Source organism: Spodoptera frugiperda, chromosome 28 (genome assembly GCF_023101765.2).
Source record: "Spodoptera frugiperda isolate SF20-4 chromosome 28, AGI-APGP_CSIRO_Sfru_2.0, whole genome shotgun sequence".
Taxonomy (NCBI): domain Eukaryota; kingdom Metazoa; phylum Arthropoda; class Insecta; order Lepidoptera; family Noctuidae; genus Spodoptera; species Spodoptera frugiperda.
In genome coordinates, this window is record NC_064239.1 from 13,315,349 (window position 1) to 13,334,512 (window position 19,164).

The 19,164-nt window shown below is 37.4% G+C and overlaps 1 protein-coding gene across 1 annotated transcript in view; it reads right to left on the minus strand.

Moving 5' to 3' along the window:
- Window positions 1-2,204: 2,204 nt before the first annotated feature.
- The window catches only part of LOC118265393 (cytadherence high molecular weight protein 3), a 43,645-nt gene continuing 26,685 nt past the window's right edge, over window positions 2,205-19,164 (minus strand). Inside the window, exons 2-4 of the mRNA XM_035578232.2 lie at window positions 4,531-4,656; window positions 3,868-4,041; window positions 2,205-3,777 (exon numbers count right to left, since the gene is read on the minus strand). Coding sequence (XP_035434125.2) covers window positions 2,557-3,777; window positions 3,868-4,041; window positions 4,531-4,656 — 1,521 coding nt within the window. The 3' untranslated portion in view covers window positions 2,205-2,556. The remainder of the gene's footprint in view (window positions 3,778-3,867; window positions 4,042-4,530; window positions 4,657-19,164) is intronic.

The following is a 19,164-nucleotide window of genomic DNA, read 5'->3' on the forward strand; positions in this document are numbered from 1 at the left end:
TCATATGTATTTTAGTAAACTTTTTCATTCAGTATATTCCATACACATATGCGTTTTGGAGTGAGAAGATACCTTAACCAATGGACTTACTAACTGAGGAACTATGGACTTAATGTGTATCAGAAAACAATTTTCGATTTTCCAAATAAACAAGACGTAACTACCTACCTATGTTTAAATCTCTCTGCAAGTATATGAGAATTCTCAAGAGAATTAGAGTATTAATATTTTTTATAGAAACTATAAATCAACTAATTATTGCACTTAAGCTGTAAAATTACTATCAAATGCTTATAAAAAATTAGCACAAGCGATATAAGAATTACGTCAGTTCTTGGCAATTTTTCCTCACCCCACTTAAAGCCTTTGCTCAGTATATTATAGAAATTTCACGCACGTTTTACTTCTTCTTCACGAAATAACTCTTCTCTCAAAGAGTTATTCCGTGCGGAAATAAAACCCGTGAATATAATTATGTTGGGGATTGGATTAGTGGCAATATTTATCTCAAGTACCAAATAACAATTACAAATTGTATTAGAGACATACAAAATATTAATTCTTATGACAATATATTGAACTTACAAAGCGTTCTACAACAGCTATTCAACTAACCACCGTGCTGCTATGAGAATGGATACAACGCCATCTAGTTGTAAAGGCGAGAATAAAATCAAATAGAAAGTTTCCATACAATGCCAGTTACTATAAAATACGTATACGTATCAAACGTTCGTGTAGTGCTACTGTTTGCAAGTAAATTCCGTTAGATGTCGCTCGAATTAGATCGATAATGCGATCCTCGTGGTGCCTGTTTACACCTGAAGAGCAGAGTACTTTGTACCTACATATAAAACGACTACCTTATCCTCAGCTTATTTATTACTAGATACATTTATTGCAGGTAAATAAATAAATATCGTCACGTCTTTTATCCCCGAAGAGGTAAGCAGAGGTGCACATTACGGCACTTATTGCTACTGTGCAATGTACACCCACTTTTCACGATTTATTTTATATGTCTCATATAATGGAAATATAGATATATATAATACCGAGAAATTTTCGAAAATCCGAAAAAAAAATAGCAACCTTGCCCGACGCAGCAATCGAACCCGATACCTCTTGCCCAGCAGTCGCTTTTGCGCCACTGCACTCTGTTGCCACTCGGCCTGCGAGGCAGTATACTGTATTATCTAACTAAACTTGTTGTACCAAGCACATTGTAGGATTCAGTATTATTGTATTTCATCCAGAAAATTATAAAATGAAGTATCTGTGCTTATAACACCTTAGGTCTTTAGGGCACCTCAGGAATTGAACCCGAGTTTTCTCGCAGTAGCGGACAGCGATGCAGCTTTAAAAAAATAAACCCTTATCTTTAAAAAAATATTTTCAAATAAAGATTCCAAATCAAAAATATTGATTGTCTAAAGACATAATTTTACAAGTAATCATAAATGTATGATCGTAAGCACTTGATAACTATGTAAAAACAATTAACTACATACATAGAAAAAGCATTTCCCAGAAATATGAAAGTGTCGAGTGGCAACTCATTTGACTATTATCGGATTTCTCCAATAAAAATGCGGAAACTGTGCGCAGGCGCAACGAACTAGTAAATTATGAGCAAGTTAATTATTGACTTGGCGGTCTCCTGTCGTGGGTACGGCGGTGATCTGGTCATGGTTACATAATGTTATGGGAGGTGTTCATTCTTGGGTGAGGTAATTACTATTTATCTTAAGTACGGTACATAATTTTCTACTTAACAGCCCTTGGTAGAAAGTTTAAGTTCGCGAGACAAGTTTGAAGTGTTGTCTATTAAATTATATGTCCAAAACATGTCTTTTTAATCTACAATTGTCATAGTATAATATTAAGCCTTATTCGAGTGAGAAGACGCTATGGTCGCTGCAGTGGCCACTTTATAGGCTGATGATGGGATGTGACGTGATATTAAGCCTTACAATGTTTATTGAAATAAATATTTGAAGACTGTAGTTTGTGTGTTCAAAGGATGTTCCTAGTCTGATTTATCTCAAGAATTCTCGTTCAAGATATGTATTCATTGAAAATCGTTCTTTCGGTATATCTTCAAAATCTAGACTATAAATACTGAAGTAAACATTTTAGGTTCAAGTCCTCAACAATAAACTAAATTGGTTTAACGAAGTTAAAATAAAGACACAACACACAAATATTATAAAAATATAATTTATTATTAAAACAAAATATTACAAATGATCATTTGTAAGTTTTTACATCGGCGCGCGCGGGGGACTGTCGCGCACGACACATTCCACACGTTACAATTTTATTTTATACTTAAATCACTATTTCCTAGAATTACATTAAGGTACTGATTAGACACAGCGTATTATGTACACGGGACCGCCACTGTCCGTCCCCAGACACTAGATATAGACATACACACTCGCACTCTACTGTACTATGCGACCAGAGACTTGTACATTGCTTTATGGCCTTGCGGGGAGACTGGTGCTGACTGGTCGATAGCGATTTACTAGCTCAGCTAACTTATTCTAGAGACTAAAACTGGATGCCGTGCCCTCTGAGGAAGGCGTCGATCTGTCCCGAGGACGCGGACTCCCCGCGCGGCGCCACGTAGTAGAACTGCCCGGGGGCGTCCTGCTGCACCTGCGACGCTATCTGCAGCCTCTGCGCCTGCGCGCGCGCGGCCGCACGGTCTCTCTGCAGCTGGCTCTGCTGCAACTGCTGCTGCTGGGCGAACAGCTGCTGCGAGTTCTGGAACTGGTTCTCAGCCTGCTGCCTCTGGTACACTTGTTGTGGGTTCTGAATCTGGTGTCTGAACAGAGGTCCGCTGGGAGCAGCAGCTGTAGGCACTGATGGGATCTGAGGAGAAGGCACGAACGGCCTCGGCTGCTGCTGCTGGGTGGCGACGTAGGGCTGCAGTCTCTGGTTCAAGTTCAGTTCTCCCTTAGTTTGAGGCAAGGTCTGGTACAGTTGGGTGTTGTAAGAACCGCTTGAGGGATCATATACCAGCTCGGTGGAGTACAGAGGGTTACCACTTGGAGAAGGTGAGGCAAGAGAAGTGGCCTTCGTGGGGCTGGCACCAGCAGATGTAGTCGATTGCAATTGTTGGTTTTCACGGTGGAACTTGGCAAACTCGGCAGCAAAGTCAATCTGACCAGGTCTGGAGGGGCTGACGGTGGTGATTACAGCAGGAGCGGGAGAGGGCGAGTAGTTGGGTTGTGGGCTGTATTGGATTTGAGGTTTAGCGGTCACTTGGACGAGCTGTGGCCTGAACGTGGTCGCCGGGGGCAGAGTTCTAGGTGTTGTGACTTGGACAGGGCGGGGAGTGATAGCAATGGGCTGAGCTTGGTAGGCGGGTCTCCTCGCTGGCTGTGGGCGTTGAACCACTCTCTGTCTGATATGCTGCAGGGGTTCCTCTTCGACTTCGTCTTCATCAGCGTCTTGGAAGTCGTTCTGGAAGAAGGTCGTAGGGGGTCGTGGGGTCGTTGGCCTGGGAGCCGCAATTGGTCGTCTGGGGTAGTTGGGTTCGGGGTCATCTCTCTCAGCAGAGTCGGGGGCTGCGGCCTCTTGTTCTTCTTCATCAGGTTTGTTGGGGTCGCAAGGGTTGCCCGAGACGTAGGTGAACTCTCGTTTGTTGCCATCGGGGTCGACGTATCCGTATTTGCCGCGTACAACGCAGTCGGTGCCTCGGGTTTCTTCCTTGAAGGATCCATCAGCAGCCTCGTAGCCGAATGTGAAACTACCATCATCGTTAACCTGGAAGAAATATAAAGTTACATTGAAAAACAGTCACTTAATAGACTTGAAGACTAATTTCTTATACTCGTATTAAAAAGAAGTGTGTACCTTGTTGTAGTTCCTGATGGTCTGCACGGGGGGCTGCTTGGGTCCCTCCTGGACCTGCTGCTGCTGCTTGAGCCGGGGCTGGTGGCGCGGCAGGGCGCGGGGCTCGTACTCGTCGTCCAGCCTGTCCGCGGCGCGGTACAGACCGTCGTATGAATCCGCAGCTACTAGCACCACCTGGAAGCAGTTCATTAGAAGATTAGTATTTTACCAAGCTTAGCAGTTCCTATTTTCGAATACCCTAACATTTAATTAATGGATCACTGATCACATCACAATGGATCACACAATGATGATCCTCATCGTCATCATAACGAACCCGTCTTCCTCCACTGTTCGATGTAATTTTACTTGATTTTCCCATGGAATTTTTTTTAAAAAAAAAACGTTGGCCCACACTAGGATTTTCTCCTGTGTCGTGGTTCACATGCACATGACACCAAGACGTGAAACAACAATTTGTGCATCACACAAAGAGTTGCTCCGTGCGGGAATCGAGCTACACGCCCAGCCACCGCACCAACTGTGCAGTCCTTTATAATAAATATTAATGAATTTGCCAAGGTTATAATTACTATTAGTTATCCTGGTAACATCCTTATAAAGGGCAAAGGGATGTTTCAAATGTTATAAGACTTATAAGGTATAGCTAGGTTTAGTATTGACCTGGTCTCCAGCGGCGCGGTCCTGAGCCTGCGGTTCGTAGTCGTATTCATCCTGGATGGGCTGCTGCAGCCGCGGCCGGGGACGAGCGCCCGCCACCAGTCCCACGCTCAGCAGTACACACAGCACCTGGAATAAAAGATAGAAGACATTAGGAAGAGTGAAATTGTGGAAAAATCTTGGTCTTTGATGCCGCAATAATTGGTATTTTGATCTGATTTTTATACTACTGTTGTCAGTAATATCGAAGATTTAGTGCCACTTGAAGATACGAGCTCTCCTAACCACTTTTATAGTAAAAAGATAATAGGTTTCTTCCCCTTCGCACCTTTATGGTAAGCTACTTGATCCAGCTTTCATTGTGCAAAAATGCATTTTACTTCGCCTTCCTACCTTTATATCGAGCTACTAGAGGTTGTAAATCGGATCCTAATAAAAAATACAGCGTAGAAGTCATTGTGTAATACATCTATCGACAAAAACTTCTCAATCTCCTTTACATATATGTAGATACATGTAAGTTTACAAAAACACAGCTTCCTACATTACAACACGAAGCAAAGACATTTGCTCTCAAGGCCGAGCCTCGTACAATCCATCAAAAAAGTTTCGACACACGCTAAACTGAAATCCAAATTAATGAGGCTCTATTTTGTTCTAGACTGTACCATTAGCGTGTATAATGAGTGACTAATCATAATCACTCATGTTGTGCTTGAATTAATTAATATTAGGCAACAATGTTGCAGCTCTAGACTTGTTGTAAAGTGAATATTGTTATAATTAGTAGGTAACAGGTTTTGAGTATTTATATTTATATATTTACTTTTGAGGTTACGAGTCATCGTAGTCTATTGTCAACAACAACAGTTTATTTCTCATGTCAGTCAAAGTGTAATCGGTATTTTGTGTTCGAAATTCGCAGTAAAAAATAACCCAGATATTGAATTTGCACGGTGTACTATTGTAGGCTAAGTATACTATTTGATATAATTTAGTATCACGTAAAGATCCAGAAAAAAACCGGGTGTAGACCCTATCTTGCACTTGCTGAACTGGTCAGCATCATGCATCCAGAGACATGCCGCCTCGCACCATGTGCCCTAAATACCAGTACAATAAAGTATACTTTAGTTGTTAATAAGTCAGTCAGTTTAGTAATAAACTGCCACTCGTTCAACCATGCATCCGTATTAAATCTTTAGCAATATTGCTTTCCACACCAAATACCTATTTGAAATTAAAAATGTATTGTAGAAAATAATGTATGTAAGTATAGTATCGGTAACATACAAATTTGTTACTGGTATTCAACTATAAACCATAGAACGTCGTAGTAAAAGAGTCTTACAGCTGTAGAAAACTCATAGTGCTTTCCTATCACGGATATCGAAAACGAAACGTCTAATGGACATTCATACGCTTTTCATTATAGAAATATCTATGTGGAGGAAGAATTAACAGTTCTCTTCATACACGTAAACATTAAACCTTAATTATAATAACTGAGTATAATATAATGACCGGTGTTAAGCCCTTCGTGCGATAATGACCCACAGCTGAGGTCAGCTCATCGGACGTTCAACCCGTCTTATATAATGCGCACACGCAGATATTGTCGTTAACTAGTTTCTTCGATGAATATATTTATGATGATACAAAATGGTTATGGTTTGTTTGATAACAAATTTTTGACGAAGCATATATTTTCTATCTTTTGTTTTGGGCTGGTTAAAAAAAAGTAAGGAAGGAATTGCGTGGTCGGAATTGCAACTGCTCTGATATGAGATTTCGGATTCGGGAGGGTTCTTGTGATGGGATTTAAAAATGTTGTGGATTCTGGAATCGTGGTTGAACTAGCCATTGGCTTGGCAATAGGATCCGATCATACTACTGCTTTATCAAAAACACATTACTGAGCTCGATCAGCTCTTTGTATCCAACTACTTCTGCACTGCTTTTTACAATAGGATTCCTAATAGGTGATACCTTAAATTTACCTTTCAAGGCATAACAACTGCAGTAACATGGTCTTAGATACTGCCTAGCGGGTTAACCGGGGCTCCGGTTCGAAAAACAGCAGCAGGAACGGGTGGTTTTTAGTCAGTTGACACTCCCTCTCGTCTCGCCCAAAGCGACAGAAGACATAGGATGATTTTCCCCCACAAAAAAGCAGCAACATACCGTGCTGTGTTATGTCTAGCAGTGGATAGAAACGGCCTGATAATGAAATAACCTCAGTAACACAGTCATACAGTAATCCAATAACAGTCGACATGATACAATGGCGGTAACTGCATAGCGGTGTAATTACTAAATAATTACAAAATGCGGCCGCATGCCGCTGCGTGCTGCGTGCAGGGCAGCCATGACGCAAGGAACACTGATACTGACTGTCTGACTGTCTGGCACTGTTCTAATTATTATGTCTTCTGTTTTTAGAGTGTGTAAGTATGACGGACTGGTGACAGTGACGATTGATGGCTGCAGGTTGGCTTGAATTGGGTTCATCGGTGGGATTAGCTACATCTGACCAGTAAGAGTCTGACACTCCCTCCCGCATCGCCCAAGGCGGGAGAAGTCATTGGATGATTTTACTCCCTCAAAAAAAGCTACATCTGACAAAGTATTATTAGACCTTTTGTATTTCCAACACAAGAATGAAATTTGTAATTGTACAAGACTTTACACGTCCTGGTGAAAAGTGTATGAATACTTTTCATAATCTATCATATCATAAACTATCCTTCTTTTTTTATTTTAAAGCATGCCAATAGGAAAGTACTTAAATTAAATTACACTGCTTCCAAATACAGGTAATTATAAGCCGTTAAGAACATATTAAATTAATCAACCAGCGAGGTATTTCCACATGACTTGAAGGCTCCAATCACTCGTCACCACAGCTCAATTAGACCTAACTTTATTAGGTAAATGATAAATGTTTCTCACGAACTAACAAAAATTACTTCGATCCGAATAAGGTCTTACTTAATTGGCTAAGTTAGGATCTGTCCCAATTTTTGCTTTAGGATGTGCTCATTTATTTATTTATTTATTTATTTTTAGGAAAACTTACAGACTAATAATGATTTTAATAACTTAATTTATATCTAATTTGCTAACAACAAGCTTCCACCGTTAAATGACTATATTAAAATAATGCTACTGTCACAGACTGACCCACTAAGTTGAAGTAAACCCAAATTAGTGAACTACATACCTACTCATCTAGTTATTTGAAATATTGAGGTGTAAAAGTGTTATTTTATAACCTACTTACAGAAATAAATATCATTTATTATTTATCATTAGGTACTTATTTTCACTGAGGATGATGGTTGTTAGCATAAAAATAATTCTAAACTTATTGAAACAAAACCCATTTGTAATAATACTAGCTTCTGCCAGCAGCTTCGACCGCGTTTCCGTGAGATAAAAAGTAGCCCTGGAATAATATCCAGAGCCTAATCTATCCCTTATCCAAATTGTATACCGATCCCTTCAGTAATATTTGCATGAAAGAGTAGCAATCATCCATATTTACAAGCTTTCTCATTCATAATATTAGTAGGAAGTAGGATAATGTTATAGAATATGCACATTTCCTTTAACTTCTACATATATCAAATTATCACACAAATGGTTGGAGATACAAGCGACTAACTATTAGTCGTTCAACAACAAGACAAGTTACATAAACATTTTCACCCTTGAATTAAAACAGAGAACTGTCTCAAACGTACGCACAATTATGCCATAAAAATTCTTAACCTACTCACTCACTGCAGTGAAAGCGTAATCTAACGTAACATATAAAGCGAGCAATTGTAACAATGACGTCACAGCACATTAATGTCTCACTATTACCGCGAAAGTGTCATTGTGTCCAGCATCCGATGTGAACAGTTTAATTCTGCCCATTCATTTGAGATGTAATCTTAATAGGCAAATAATGGCAGCGAATGAGAAAACTTAATGCGAGCGCAGTTTCATTTCCCGCTGTGTTTATTACTTGAATGTGTAATTCTAGTTGTTTGTCTGATTGCTAAGATTTTTTTTATGGAATAAGTTGGTAAATGAACAGGATCACCTGATGGTAAGCAATCGCTGCCGCCCATGGACACTTGAAACACCAGAGGCGTTATAAGTGCGTTGTCGGCCTTTTGGGGGTTAGGAATTTAAGGGTTATTGAGGAATCAGGGATTGAGAAGATTGGGAAGGGGTGTAATTGGGACTCCGGTAACCTCATTCACACAACGAAAGCGTTGTTTCACGTCGGTTTTCTGTGAGACCGTGGTATCACTCCGGTCGAGCCGGCCCATTCGTGCCGAAGCATGGCTCTCCCACACTTAAAGATATCATTGTAATCTTACAATTACAACATTTAAAATAGTTTTGACATCTATTTACTTAACGTAATTTATTTGACGCTACTAGTTAACCTTTAAGAGAAAATGTAACATTATAATTATAATGTGTTACAAATATTTAATGAGCATTAAACTTAAGCAACGGCATATTAGAATCAATTTATCAGTAATAATTACGGTTGCAACTTTTAAAATATTTGCTACCAATACTGTCAATGTTAATCACATAATAAATTCAATGTTTACGAGATACATATACATATTAATTAATTTGATGTCAAATCGTTTAATTATGTGAGATGAAACTAAGTCACAAATTGCTATGTGGTAATCAGCGTCATATGTTCTAGCCATAGGTGAAGGCGACTGGATTACGTACGATCATAATTATAGATGCAAAGAAAGTATGAATCCTTGGTTCGCTTTTTATCATATTTTTAAGACGAGATTTCATAGATTTCCTGTTTTCTCCCTGTCATATATGTACAAATTGGTTGAGACCATTGTTACCTATTAAGAAATAATAACCATTTAAAAAATATTTGTAAGATTCCCCAATAATCATTGGTTTCCTAACCACCAAAAAGCCGGCAACGCACTTGTAACGCCACTGGTATGCTCATGGGCGCCGGCGATTGCTTACCATCAGGTGATCCGTTATTCCAATAATAAAAGATAATATGTAACTAAATACATACAAATACAATATTTCGTAATTTCTTCATATTGAAATTAACATAATTCTACTGGTTATCTCATGAGTCACACAACTCCTACTGGATACCTACATAATAATGTCACTTTGCATTACACCGCAGTGTGTGTGGACATTTAAAGTTTGTCGCAAGGATAACCAGTGGAACTGGTTGAACCTACGATTGATGTGGGAATTCATTACTTCACGCCCCGACTAGTAGTCCAAGGTTTGATTCTCTGACCGTTACGTAGGTGCACGAATAAATCTTTAGTCTTAATCTTATTTAGAAAGTTTTTACTAGGTCCAAAGTTTTACTGAAAAAGCTGAAAGTAAAACATCAAGAAATTGTGAAAAAGGTTTTTAATTTAGTAGGGGCTGGTTAATTTATAATTAAAAACAGTTACGTGAGGCGAAAAAAGGCGCTTGTTACTTAAAATTACTAATAGTTACTAAAGCAGTAATACCAACACATATTTTTATACAGATCATATCCAAACATGTACAAGTACAAAAAAAAAATTTTAGCTTGCCAACAAACAGCACGAAAAAAGAAAATTATAACATACATATTATCTAATCTAAAATATTTTGCTTTTGTACAACAGATGGACTTATGTACCAAATTCAAGCAAGATAACCTATGACATCTCTATTAAACCTTATCCAAAAATCCACCACCACAAAAAAACGCACTTTTCCATTGGAACAATCGACACGACCAAACAGAATCAGATAAAAACCTCAATACGCCTACAATAGTAATCTCTATCTTACATTACATAAGAACTATTTAAAAATAACACATAACTTCACGTTTTAATCTACGGCTGACCAAACCCCCGGGGTAAAGCCGCCATGTTTAGAAAAGTGTACATTTAAATGTCGTGTACGGCTTTGTTACTCAATCTATGTAGAAAGTTTATTACGCTGCAGTAATATTAAATAGATCTGTATGAATAGACACGAGTTGTGCTGTGTAAAAATTTATGAATTCACCCATTAATGGTTAGTTTGTGTAGGTCCGGGTTTGGTCTAGACTTTATCTGCTACTTTGTGTATGTAAACTCAAATTCAAATTATTTATTGAATCCATGTGTACATTTAGATAATACATAATAAGGGGCATCTATCTCAACGTGTAGGTAATAGGTTTTACCTTCTAATTTCATCATTCCAGTTAAGTGATTTTTTGACACCAGAGATGTGTTTTGTAGTTATGCTATGAAGGTATAATGGCTAAGCTGTGAAACTTTGTGTGCGTTTCCACTGATACTAAGCTATGTAGCGAGTAAGATGTGTTATGAAGATGCGCCGCTGCAAAGTAGCGAGCAAGATGCGCAGCCCGAGTATGCGATGTATCGATATCGATAGTAGGGAAGCCATCCATAGCACTCATCCGTAGCACAAATCTATAGCACACATCTTTCAGTGTAAAAACATACTTTAGCTGAATCCGTTTCCACCGTTGCTAAGGCTATGTTTACCAATGGATTGGTGGAAGCCAAACATATCCACAGCAACGTAGCATAGCACATATCTGGTGGAAAATCCCCCTAACGGTTTAAGATTTAAGTTTAGTCGCCCCCCTCCCTCTTCTATACTCTAACTAACGAGCCATTGTTAACACAGTTAGTTCAAATATTACACAACTCCAGTTAAAGGACGACACACGATCCGTTCTAACCGGCGCCGGCGCAGGTGACGCGAAACGCATCGATTACCTGCCCTTAATGTGTAATGCTTTATATTACATGATTTATGTCCACTAATAGTGGTTTCTGAACTTGTTTGACTGACTTTTAGACATACTAAACTTCCCTTTGTGTATTTATTAGCATCAACAGACCGTGGCTATCCGATGCTGGGGCATTCTCTTTATAAGAGGAGTTTGGCAATATCTTATCACTTGGCAGGAGGAAGTTGATAATACTGGTCTGCTCTCATGATAGCCGCGAGAATACCAGGGCCGGTGCTTCCCCAACAAATAAAACTTTAAAAAAATCTGAACCGCATTTAAAATTTAACGTTCGAACCAATTTTTTTAACCTAAAACCTTTTCCCATGTCTATGAAATTACTATGCTGAAAACCGCATCAAAATCGGTTCAGCCAAACGCGAGATAATCGCACATAAACATACATACATACAGCACAAACTAAGAACCTCCTTTTTTTGAAGTCGGTTAAAAATCTATTCATAACTAAACGTCAACATCTAAATAGAAAGTCAGAATGCCCCATTCAAATCCCACTTCCCCGTAACACCCACCAAAAATGGCTATCTTCTAACAAGATCTGAGACAGATTACTCCAGTTTCGTCACGTCTGTCTCCCGGCGAAGATGTAATCGTGACCATGGGTTACTTAACCAGTAATCATGTCACTGGCACATCAAGATACCCCAAAACAACCAAATAGAATCTCAACCTTATGACAGGACAGTAAAGTTGAGTTTTGATTGTCTAGGGGTAGCTTCATGTGCATTGGTCTGTATATAAGTCACGAAGGAGTCGTGTTGTCAGTGAGTCATTCCATTCATGTTATCTCCTATCGAATGCTGGCGCCCTGGTACTTGGTGTAGTGGAACTGTGGGGTTTACGAATGTTTTGATGTAATATTGAAAGCGAATTGCGTGAAACTACTAAAGAATAGATCATTTTCTGACTTTTCCCTGAGAATGCTTTGGAAAATTCACTTATTCTATTTGATTTTGAATTTCTAAAATTGTAGTTTGTCAAAATAACTAAACTAAAGATCATAATTTTGACCACTTTATGGAATTAAGATAACCTTCTATATCATTTTAATACACTACTTTTTTTTAATAGGAGGCAAACAAACAGACGGATCACCTGAAGGTAAGCGATAAGCGCCGCCCATAGACACATAGAACACTAGAGGAGTCACAGATGCGTTGCCAAAAATATTGAGCATAAGCTTATTAATTATTATGTTAGGCTTACTCATGTAAATGTTTGTAGAGGAACTCGACTAGTACAATCATAGTTTACTTTAAATTATTTTCTTTGTTGCCAAGCCAATCCAAGTTTTAATTAGCAACTATAAACTCCGATGCCTATCTCTCATGAAGGCATCAGATAATATTTAGCCCGCGTGGAATTCAACACACGAGCATTACTCGGTAACTAGAGCACAACACATAACATGAGGCTGTTTATCTTATAATTAGTTATTACTTCCTCCATCTGAAAGTAAATAGAACTGAATGTTTTAATTGCCTGCCATAATATCATGTAATGTGCAGGAAATTTGGATTTACAACTTTAATTTTATTGAAATGGTTTATCCTACTAATACTATAAATACGAAAGTTTGTGAGTATGGATATTTGTTACTCTTTCACGCAACAACTACTGATTAGTCCGAATTGAAACAAATATAAAATCAAATCTTTCCTCTTTATAATAATATGTATATACGTGTAAATGTAAATAGTGCAGATAAATATTTTACTAGGTTGTTCCTGATTTTCACGTCCTATCACGGAGCTGCGGATGACCGGCTCGAATAGCGGGTCTACCGAGGCTTCGGCTCAAAAAGCAGGAGTAGAAATGGTGTGGTATTAAGTCAGTAAGAGTCAAACGCACAAATTTTGCCTCGTCAAAGGCGGAAGAAGTCATGGGAAGATATTTCTCTCCTCAGAAAAGAACATGTTTACAATTAATTTCTAAAACAAATTGCTTACACAAATAGTCTAAAGAGCAATATTTAACAAAAAACTCGGTCAAAATGTAACATGCAGCAATGTTACATGTTATAATGTAACATTATGACATGACGTAACATTGTTTAATAATGCTAAGTGTAACTTCACGGCTCATTTAACGGTCGAGTGCCGACAGTTGTGGACTTAATAACTTTCTTTGTATTATGACTTGTGTGTAGTGAGAATATTGCCTATAAAATTAGGTTTCAAATAGGTTTTATTTTTAAATGACTCTTTGGTTCTTTTTTATTCTTTTCTTTTCTTTTTTCGTTGCGTTAAATCGTTGCACCACACTAGGATTCCTGTATAGTGGGTGCGCTTAAAAACATAAAAGTTCACATCATACACATGACACACAAACAACAATTTGTGGATCAGACAAAGAGTTGCTCCTTGTGGGAATCGAAACCGCTACACATTGCGCGATTGCCCTGCCACCTTGTTGAAAGGTTGCAACCATCATTACCTTGTGATTTCGACTGTCGGGTTGGGCAAAGAAAAATTGTGTTTTTCCGGGATTGAGCGTTCGTGAATCGAATTGTATGTATAAAGATAATTATATCAAAGACGATTTAAACAAAGGATAACTAGTGTTACTGAAACTACTTTCGGATATCCGTAATTGAAGTCAAAGAATTAAATAACGTCTAACAGAGATACATATTATTTTGTATACAGATAGCTATGCGTCAGTTTAGTAACTGATCTATCCAAGGATAATCTAAGGTTACATAGGTATGTTAATTTTCTAGACTTTAACGTCAATAATATTGTTTTTTTTTTTAAATTAATATTGTATGTGTCTACGTCTTTACACGATAATTTATCTAATTCGTTAGTCATTTCAGTGATCACTAACTTTGCTACGGTTTGGCACGCGTGACAGGCAGCTTAGATCGCGTTGCTCTCAAGCTTCTATCAAATCCGTAGTTCCTTCAAAGGCTCTCTAATACCACATAATAAACCTATTGCTACATACAATAATATCAAATACATTCTCTTATTACATAGCCACAAAGAGAGAAAAAAGCCTAAATATTCCAGCTGTCTGTTGTTTTAATGACAGTACACATGCAACTGGCGGGCAGTGTCGAAAGTATCAGAAATTGTCATTTGATTACATCTATTTATATGTCGTTTGGGCCTTTCATGCGTTGCGCATAGGTCGGCCTGTCGACACGATGTACAAATTGCCTACATTGCCTGCACTGGGACACCTAGATATGTGCTGAAATCGGAAATGGACGAATAGGGTATCTACATGTCCCTCTAAAATACTATGATATGGAGAACTAATTTGGAGAAATGTTATTCGAAATAAGACTTAACTAATTTAGCAATTAAGAACAGTGAAGTTTAAAATAAGGTTTCGCTACAATTATATTAGTTTACAAAAACAATAGTTCAAGTTAGATCAAGTTCGTGTCATGCACGTGACACCAAGACCCGAAAAAGCAATTTGTAGATCACACAAAGAGTTGCTCCTTGCGGGAATTGAATCCCGCTACACGTTGCATGGCAGCTAGTAGCCCAGCCACCGCACCAACCGTGCAGTCAATCAATGATTTGAGTTTGACTTTGAATAAAAAGTTAATTAACAAACGTAAACATGAAAATTATATTATTTATTTATTAATCTACCATGGAAATGCAATCGACATGATTTTATCCACCCGGTAAAAGTCAAGAACTAAAGTACAAGGAACACTTAATATTAAAACTGACCTTCTAATAATTACATTTGGTACTTATTCCATTACCCAACTTGAACTTAATAACAAACTAAGTCAGGAATTCGCTCTAAACACCCATACAATCAAAAGACAATGGTATAATTGGAATCGGAACTAAATTCAGACAGATTGACATAATTCGTAATGCCAGCTGTACACGATCAGACCATTACGACTCGATTTACTTCAATCAATCGATTTATTCACAGTAAGTGTTCACGATTGTACAAATTACACTATTCAAGAGCATTTTAATTTGATATAGGCCCGTTCAAAGTTAATTCGTTTTATCACTTAAAAATAATAATTTTATATAAGAACTAGCAAACCCAGCGAACTCCGTTTCGCCACCAATGATTTTCCCTGTTTTACTGCTTTTCTCTTGAACATTTTCCGAAATATTCTTCGCTATAAACCTCACGGAGCCCGAGACCATTCCAACGAATGCAAAACCGTAGAAATCAGTTCGTTCGTTCTGGAGTTATAGCGTCAGGAAGGAAAACCCGACTTATTTTTATATATATAAGAATAATTATTTGAATGTCAATAGTTTTTTATGAATAAGATAAAATAAATTACGGCGACGTAGCAGGCTGCACGACATCGCTGCGTCCGTGTATGCTGCTCATGATGAAGAGTCCCCCATGACTCGAAACTACATAGTAGAGCTTTTCTCCATTAATTTACATAAGTAACCCCTGATTTTTAGTTAATTTAGTATGTGACACGATAGTTATCATAAAAAGATAAAATAAATACTAAGGGTTCTCTAGTAAGTGCAGTGTAGCTAATCATATACAATTACTAATAGTTTTTGCTCAACCCAAAAATCGAACTCGAGTCCTTATGCTCATCAGTCAATTACTTGTCAAAGTAATATAAAACGCTACCAAACAAGATTTAAAGTCCTAAACAACAAAATTAATTAACATTTTTCACTCAACTTTTTTGTAACAAGCCTAGTTTTCTGCACTAGTTAGCCAGTAAGCATGTCGTGCGCAGGCGCGTAATGCCTGCCGCTCATTGGTTATGTATGACAGACCACATAATCACGTGCCCACTTGTGCTAAGTGTTAAACACTCTTGCGCACGTAATGTGCTGTAATGCCAGACCTTAGAATAATAAGTTTGTTAAAGAATGTCGATTTGCAATTGTTTTTTTTTTATAGTTCTGTGAAAAACTTCCGGGCTGCTTGCAATGCTGTGTATTGCAACTTTAGTTTTAGCTAGTTATTGATTGGGCTGTGTTTATTGCTGAGAGGACTTAGTTTCTATAGCGGATAAAAAATGGAAACTCTATTGAATTTTGTCAATACGCAAGTATTGATCACGTGTGGGAAGAAGAGAACTTATAATTCCAGAACCAACTACGGTAAAGGTACTTAAGTTTTGCACCTAAGTAGGTGGAGTAACCAGTCTGTCAAAAAACTGTGTCAATTTTGATCAACACCAAAAATTTCCACCATAATACATAAAATACATCTTTAATCTACATTCACAAAAAACACGCAACAATTCGCAATCCATATATATAACACGGATAACACCGTAAACACATACATACGTATTCTATAACATGACAAGTCAATAAGCTAGATCACTGTCGCTTTCACTGGCGGAGCGGCGCAGGAGTCGCGGCCATTACGCATGCGCACCGCGACTTAGAAAGCCAATGGTTTCACTGCTCGAATGGACCACATCTTGACATTGAGATGGATTGGATAATCCTTGATTACCAAGGATATATATGGCGTTGAATTAAAGATCTTGGTAATTAATGATGATTGCAAATTGCAATTGAGAGAGGTATGAGTGGAGTTGTAATGTGAGTTTGTGTAAGAGGATCTAGTTTCTATAAACATAATCAATTAATTATTATGATATTGGCTTACACACGTAATTATTTGACGAGGAACTCAACTAGTTTTAAGCCTTGCTGGAGGCACATATTCTGGAGCAGCATTTCGCGATACACATCGTGTGTGGCTCACGAAAGTTATAATAAAATGAAACATTTAATTAAGTTTGGAATTCTGCGAAGGCAGAGATATGTTTATTTTGTTATACGTTATTTTTCGAAATATCTAACATAATATGTTTCACATAATCTCTGAAATTACACTCGAAGCCTCTGCCCTTTCGAAAATCAGCAATGAGACTAGCGATCACTGAGTCAGCAATCAAGGAACATTAGAGAGCAGTATTAATTTTTTTCAAGTTATTTTTCTTTTGGAAATCGATTTACCACCAATTTGCCCCTATTTACTGACATAACTAGGTCCAGTAAACATTAAAGTAATGTTTCTTTAATCAGGGCTTATATCTTAATAGCTACTTCACTTTGACAGAACTGAAGATATCAATCATCATTCTCAAATAGGCCCCGAGGCTTCGTTACATTACATTGTTTCAATATTTTTCTTTCAAAACAACATCAGTTTACGAAACCTCACAATTGAAGAAATTGTTATTAATGAATGAGTGTACATTTCGCAAGCAACTCGATATCGTAACGATTTTGCTCTTAGGAATCGATTCTCGATAATCGGTATGGGAGCCGATAGTATCGGTATTGTGAAATATTCTTCTTAATTTCTGATTTGTTAACTGTCAGTGTCTTGTCAAATAGATAGTATTGAGTTGTCATTGACAAGAGATATTTGATATTTAGATTTGTATATTAGTTAAAAGATACACTATTACGATGATAAAATTATTGGCTTGGGCTTAATTAGATTTTACATAAATAGGTAATAAAAGTTGGTTATCTTTGGTATATCACATTTAAGAAGATTGCAAATGCAATCTTAAAAAGAACGGATAAGATTACGAAAAACGAATTGAAAAAATAATCTTGCTACATTAGCATACAATACATACAACTAGCATTAGATCCGAATCTAAAAATACATGAGTTTGTATGATGTATGGGCTTCCTTGTATGATAACTAAGATTTATAGATGCCATTTACAAATACCGAGTAAACGAGAAACAAGAAAAAAACATTACGTGAAGCAAAATGCTAAATAAATTCTGTAGATCTCAAATTAAGATAAAAAAAGCTAAAAATCATATCGCCATTCATCAAGCAGTATTATAGATCAGAAAAAACAAACGAACAAACGGATTGTATACCTAGACAAATATAATAAAAAGATTACAAATTAATTTTAATTCAAGCTACAAGGGCAAAAGGCGTGTCAAATCAAGTATCCAGGTCATCCAAACAAAAACGATAAAAAAACAAACCCGCACCAATTTCCGATTGTTTCCAATCGATTAACAACGAACATAATCGGTACACAAATAAATATTTATTAGAAATGACCTTGACAACTATGAGAAGTTACCGAAGCAACTGAACTTAACATTATTAAAAAAAACTGAGACATACAAAACGCAATCTTAACTTAAAAGAAATAATGATACTTTTACTGTGTACGGGGAATAATTGAATAACACTATTATGAAACTAGTGTCGCAATGTTTACGCACAATTGAAAATCGGTAACGCGTAATCGGTAACATTTTAAATCGATACATCGCACTCGTTTTGTTTTTATTCGGTACGAATGTGTGGAAAATTATAGGTGTTGGGTTAGGCAACACTTTTGGGCACTCAGATCTCGTTATATTCAGTTGAAATTGTTTTTGCAACATTCATTGGCAAATAGAATCGGTGTAGTGGTTTCTACAATGAGTATGCAGAATAGGTGATTCTATTGGAATTGAAAGATTAAGATCAATATTGCGTCTTTACAAATGACGGGTAATCAAGTGTATTTATATAATATAGTGTTGACGCTCTAAAATTTTGATGTATGCCGAATTATATTAGAGGGACTAGAAATATTATTGGAGGACTTTTTCAAAACCTGTCTCTGCCTACCCCCATGGGAGACTGGTGTGAAGTTATGTATGTATGAGTTTTTTAAATTCGATTCAACTCGATCTCAGCTACGTTAATTATACAGTTAGAATAAAAAGAAACAATCCACATTTAAAACACAAGAGCGGTCAAAGCAAGGCAATCACATTAGTCAACTTGACAAGATACCGCCCATTCATCAAAACAACACACTCAAGGGTAGCCAATAGCAAAAATAA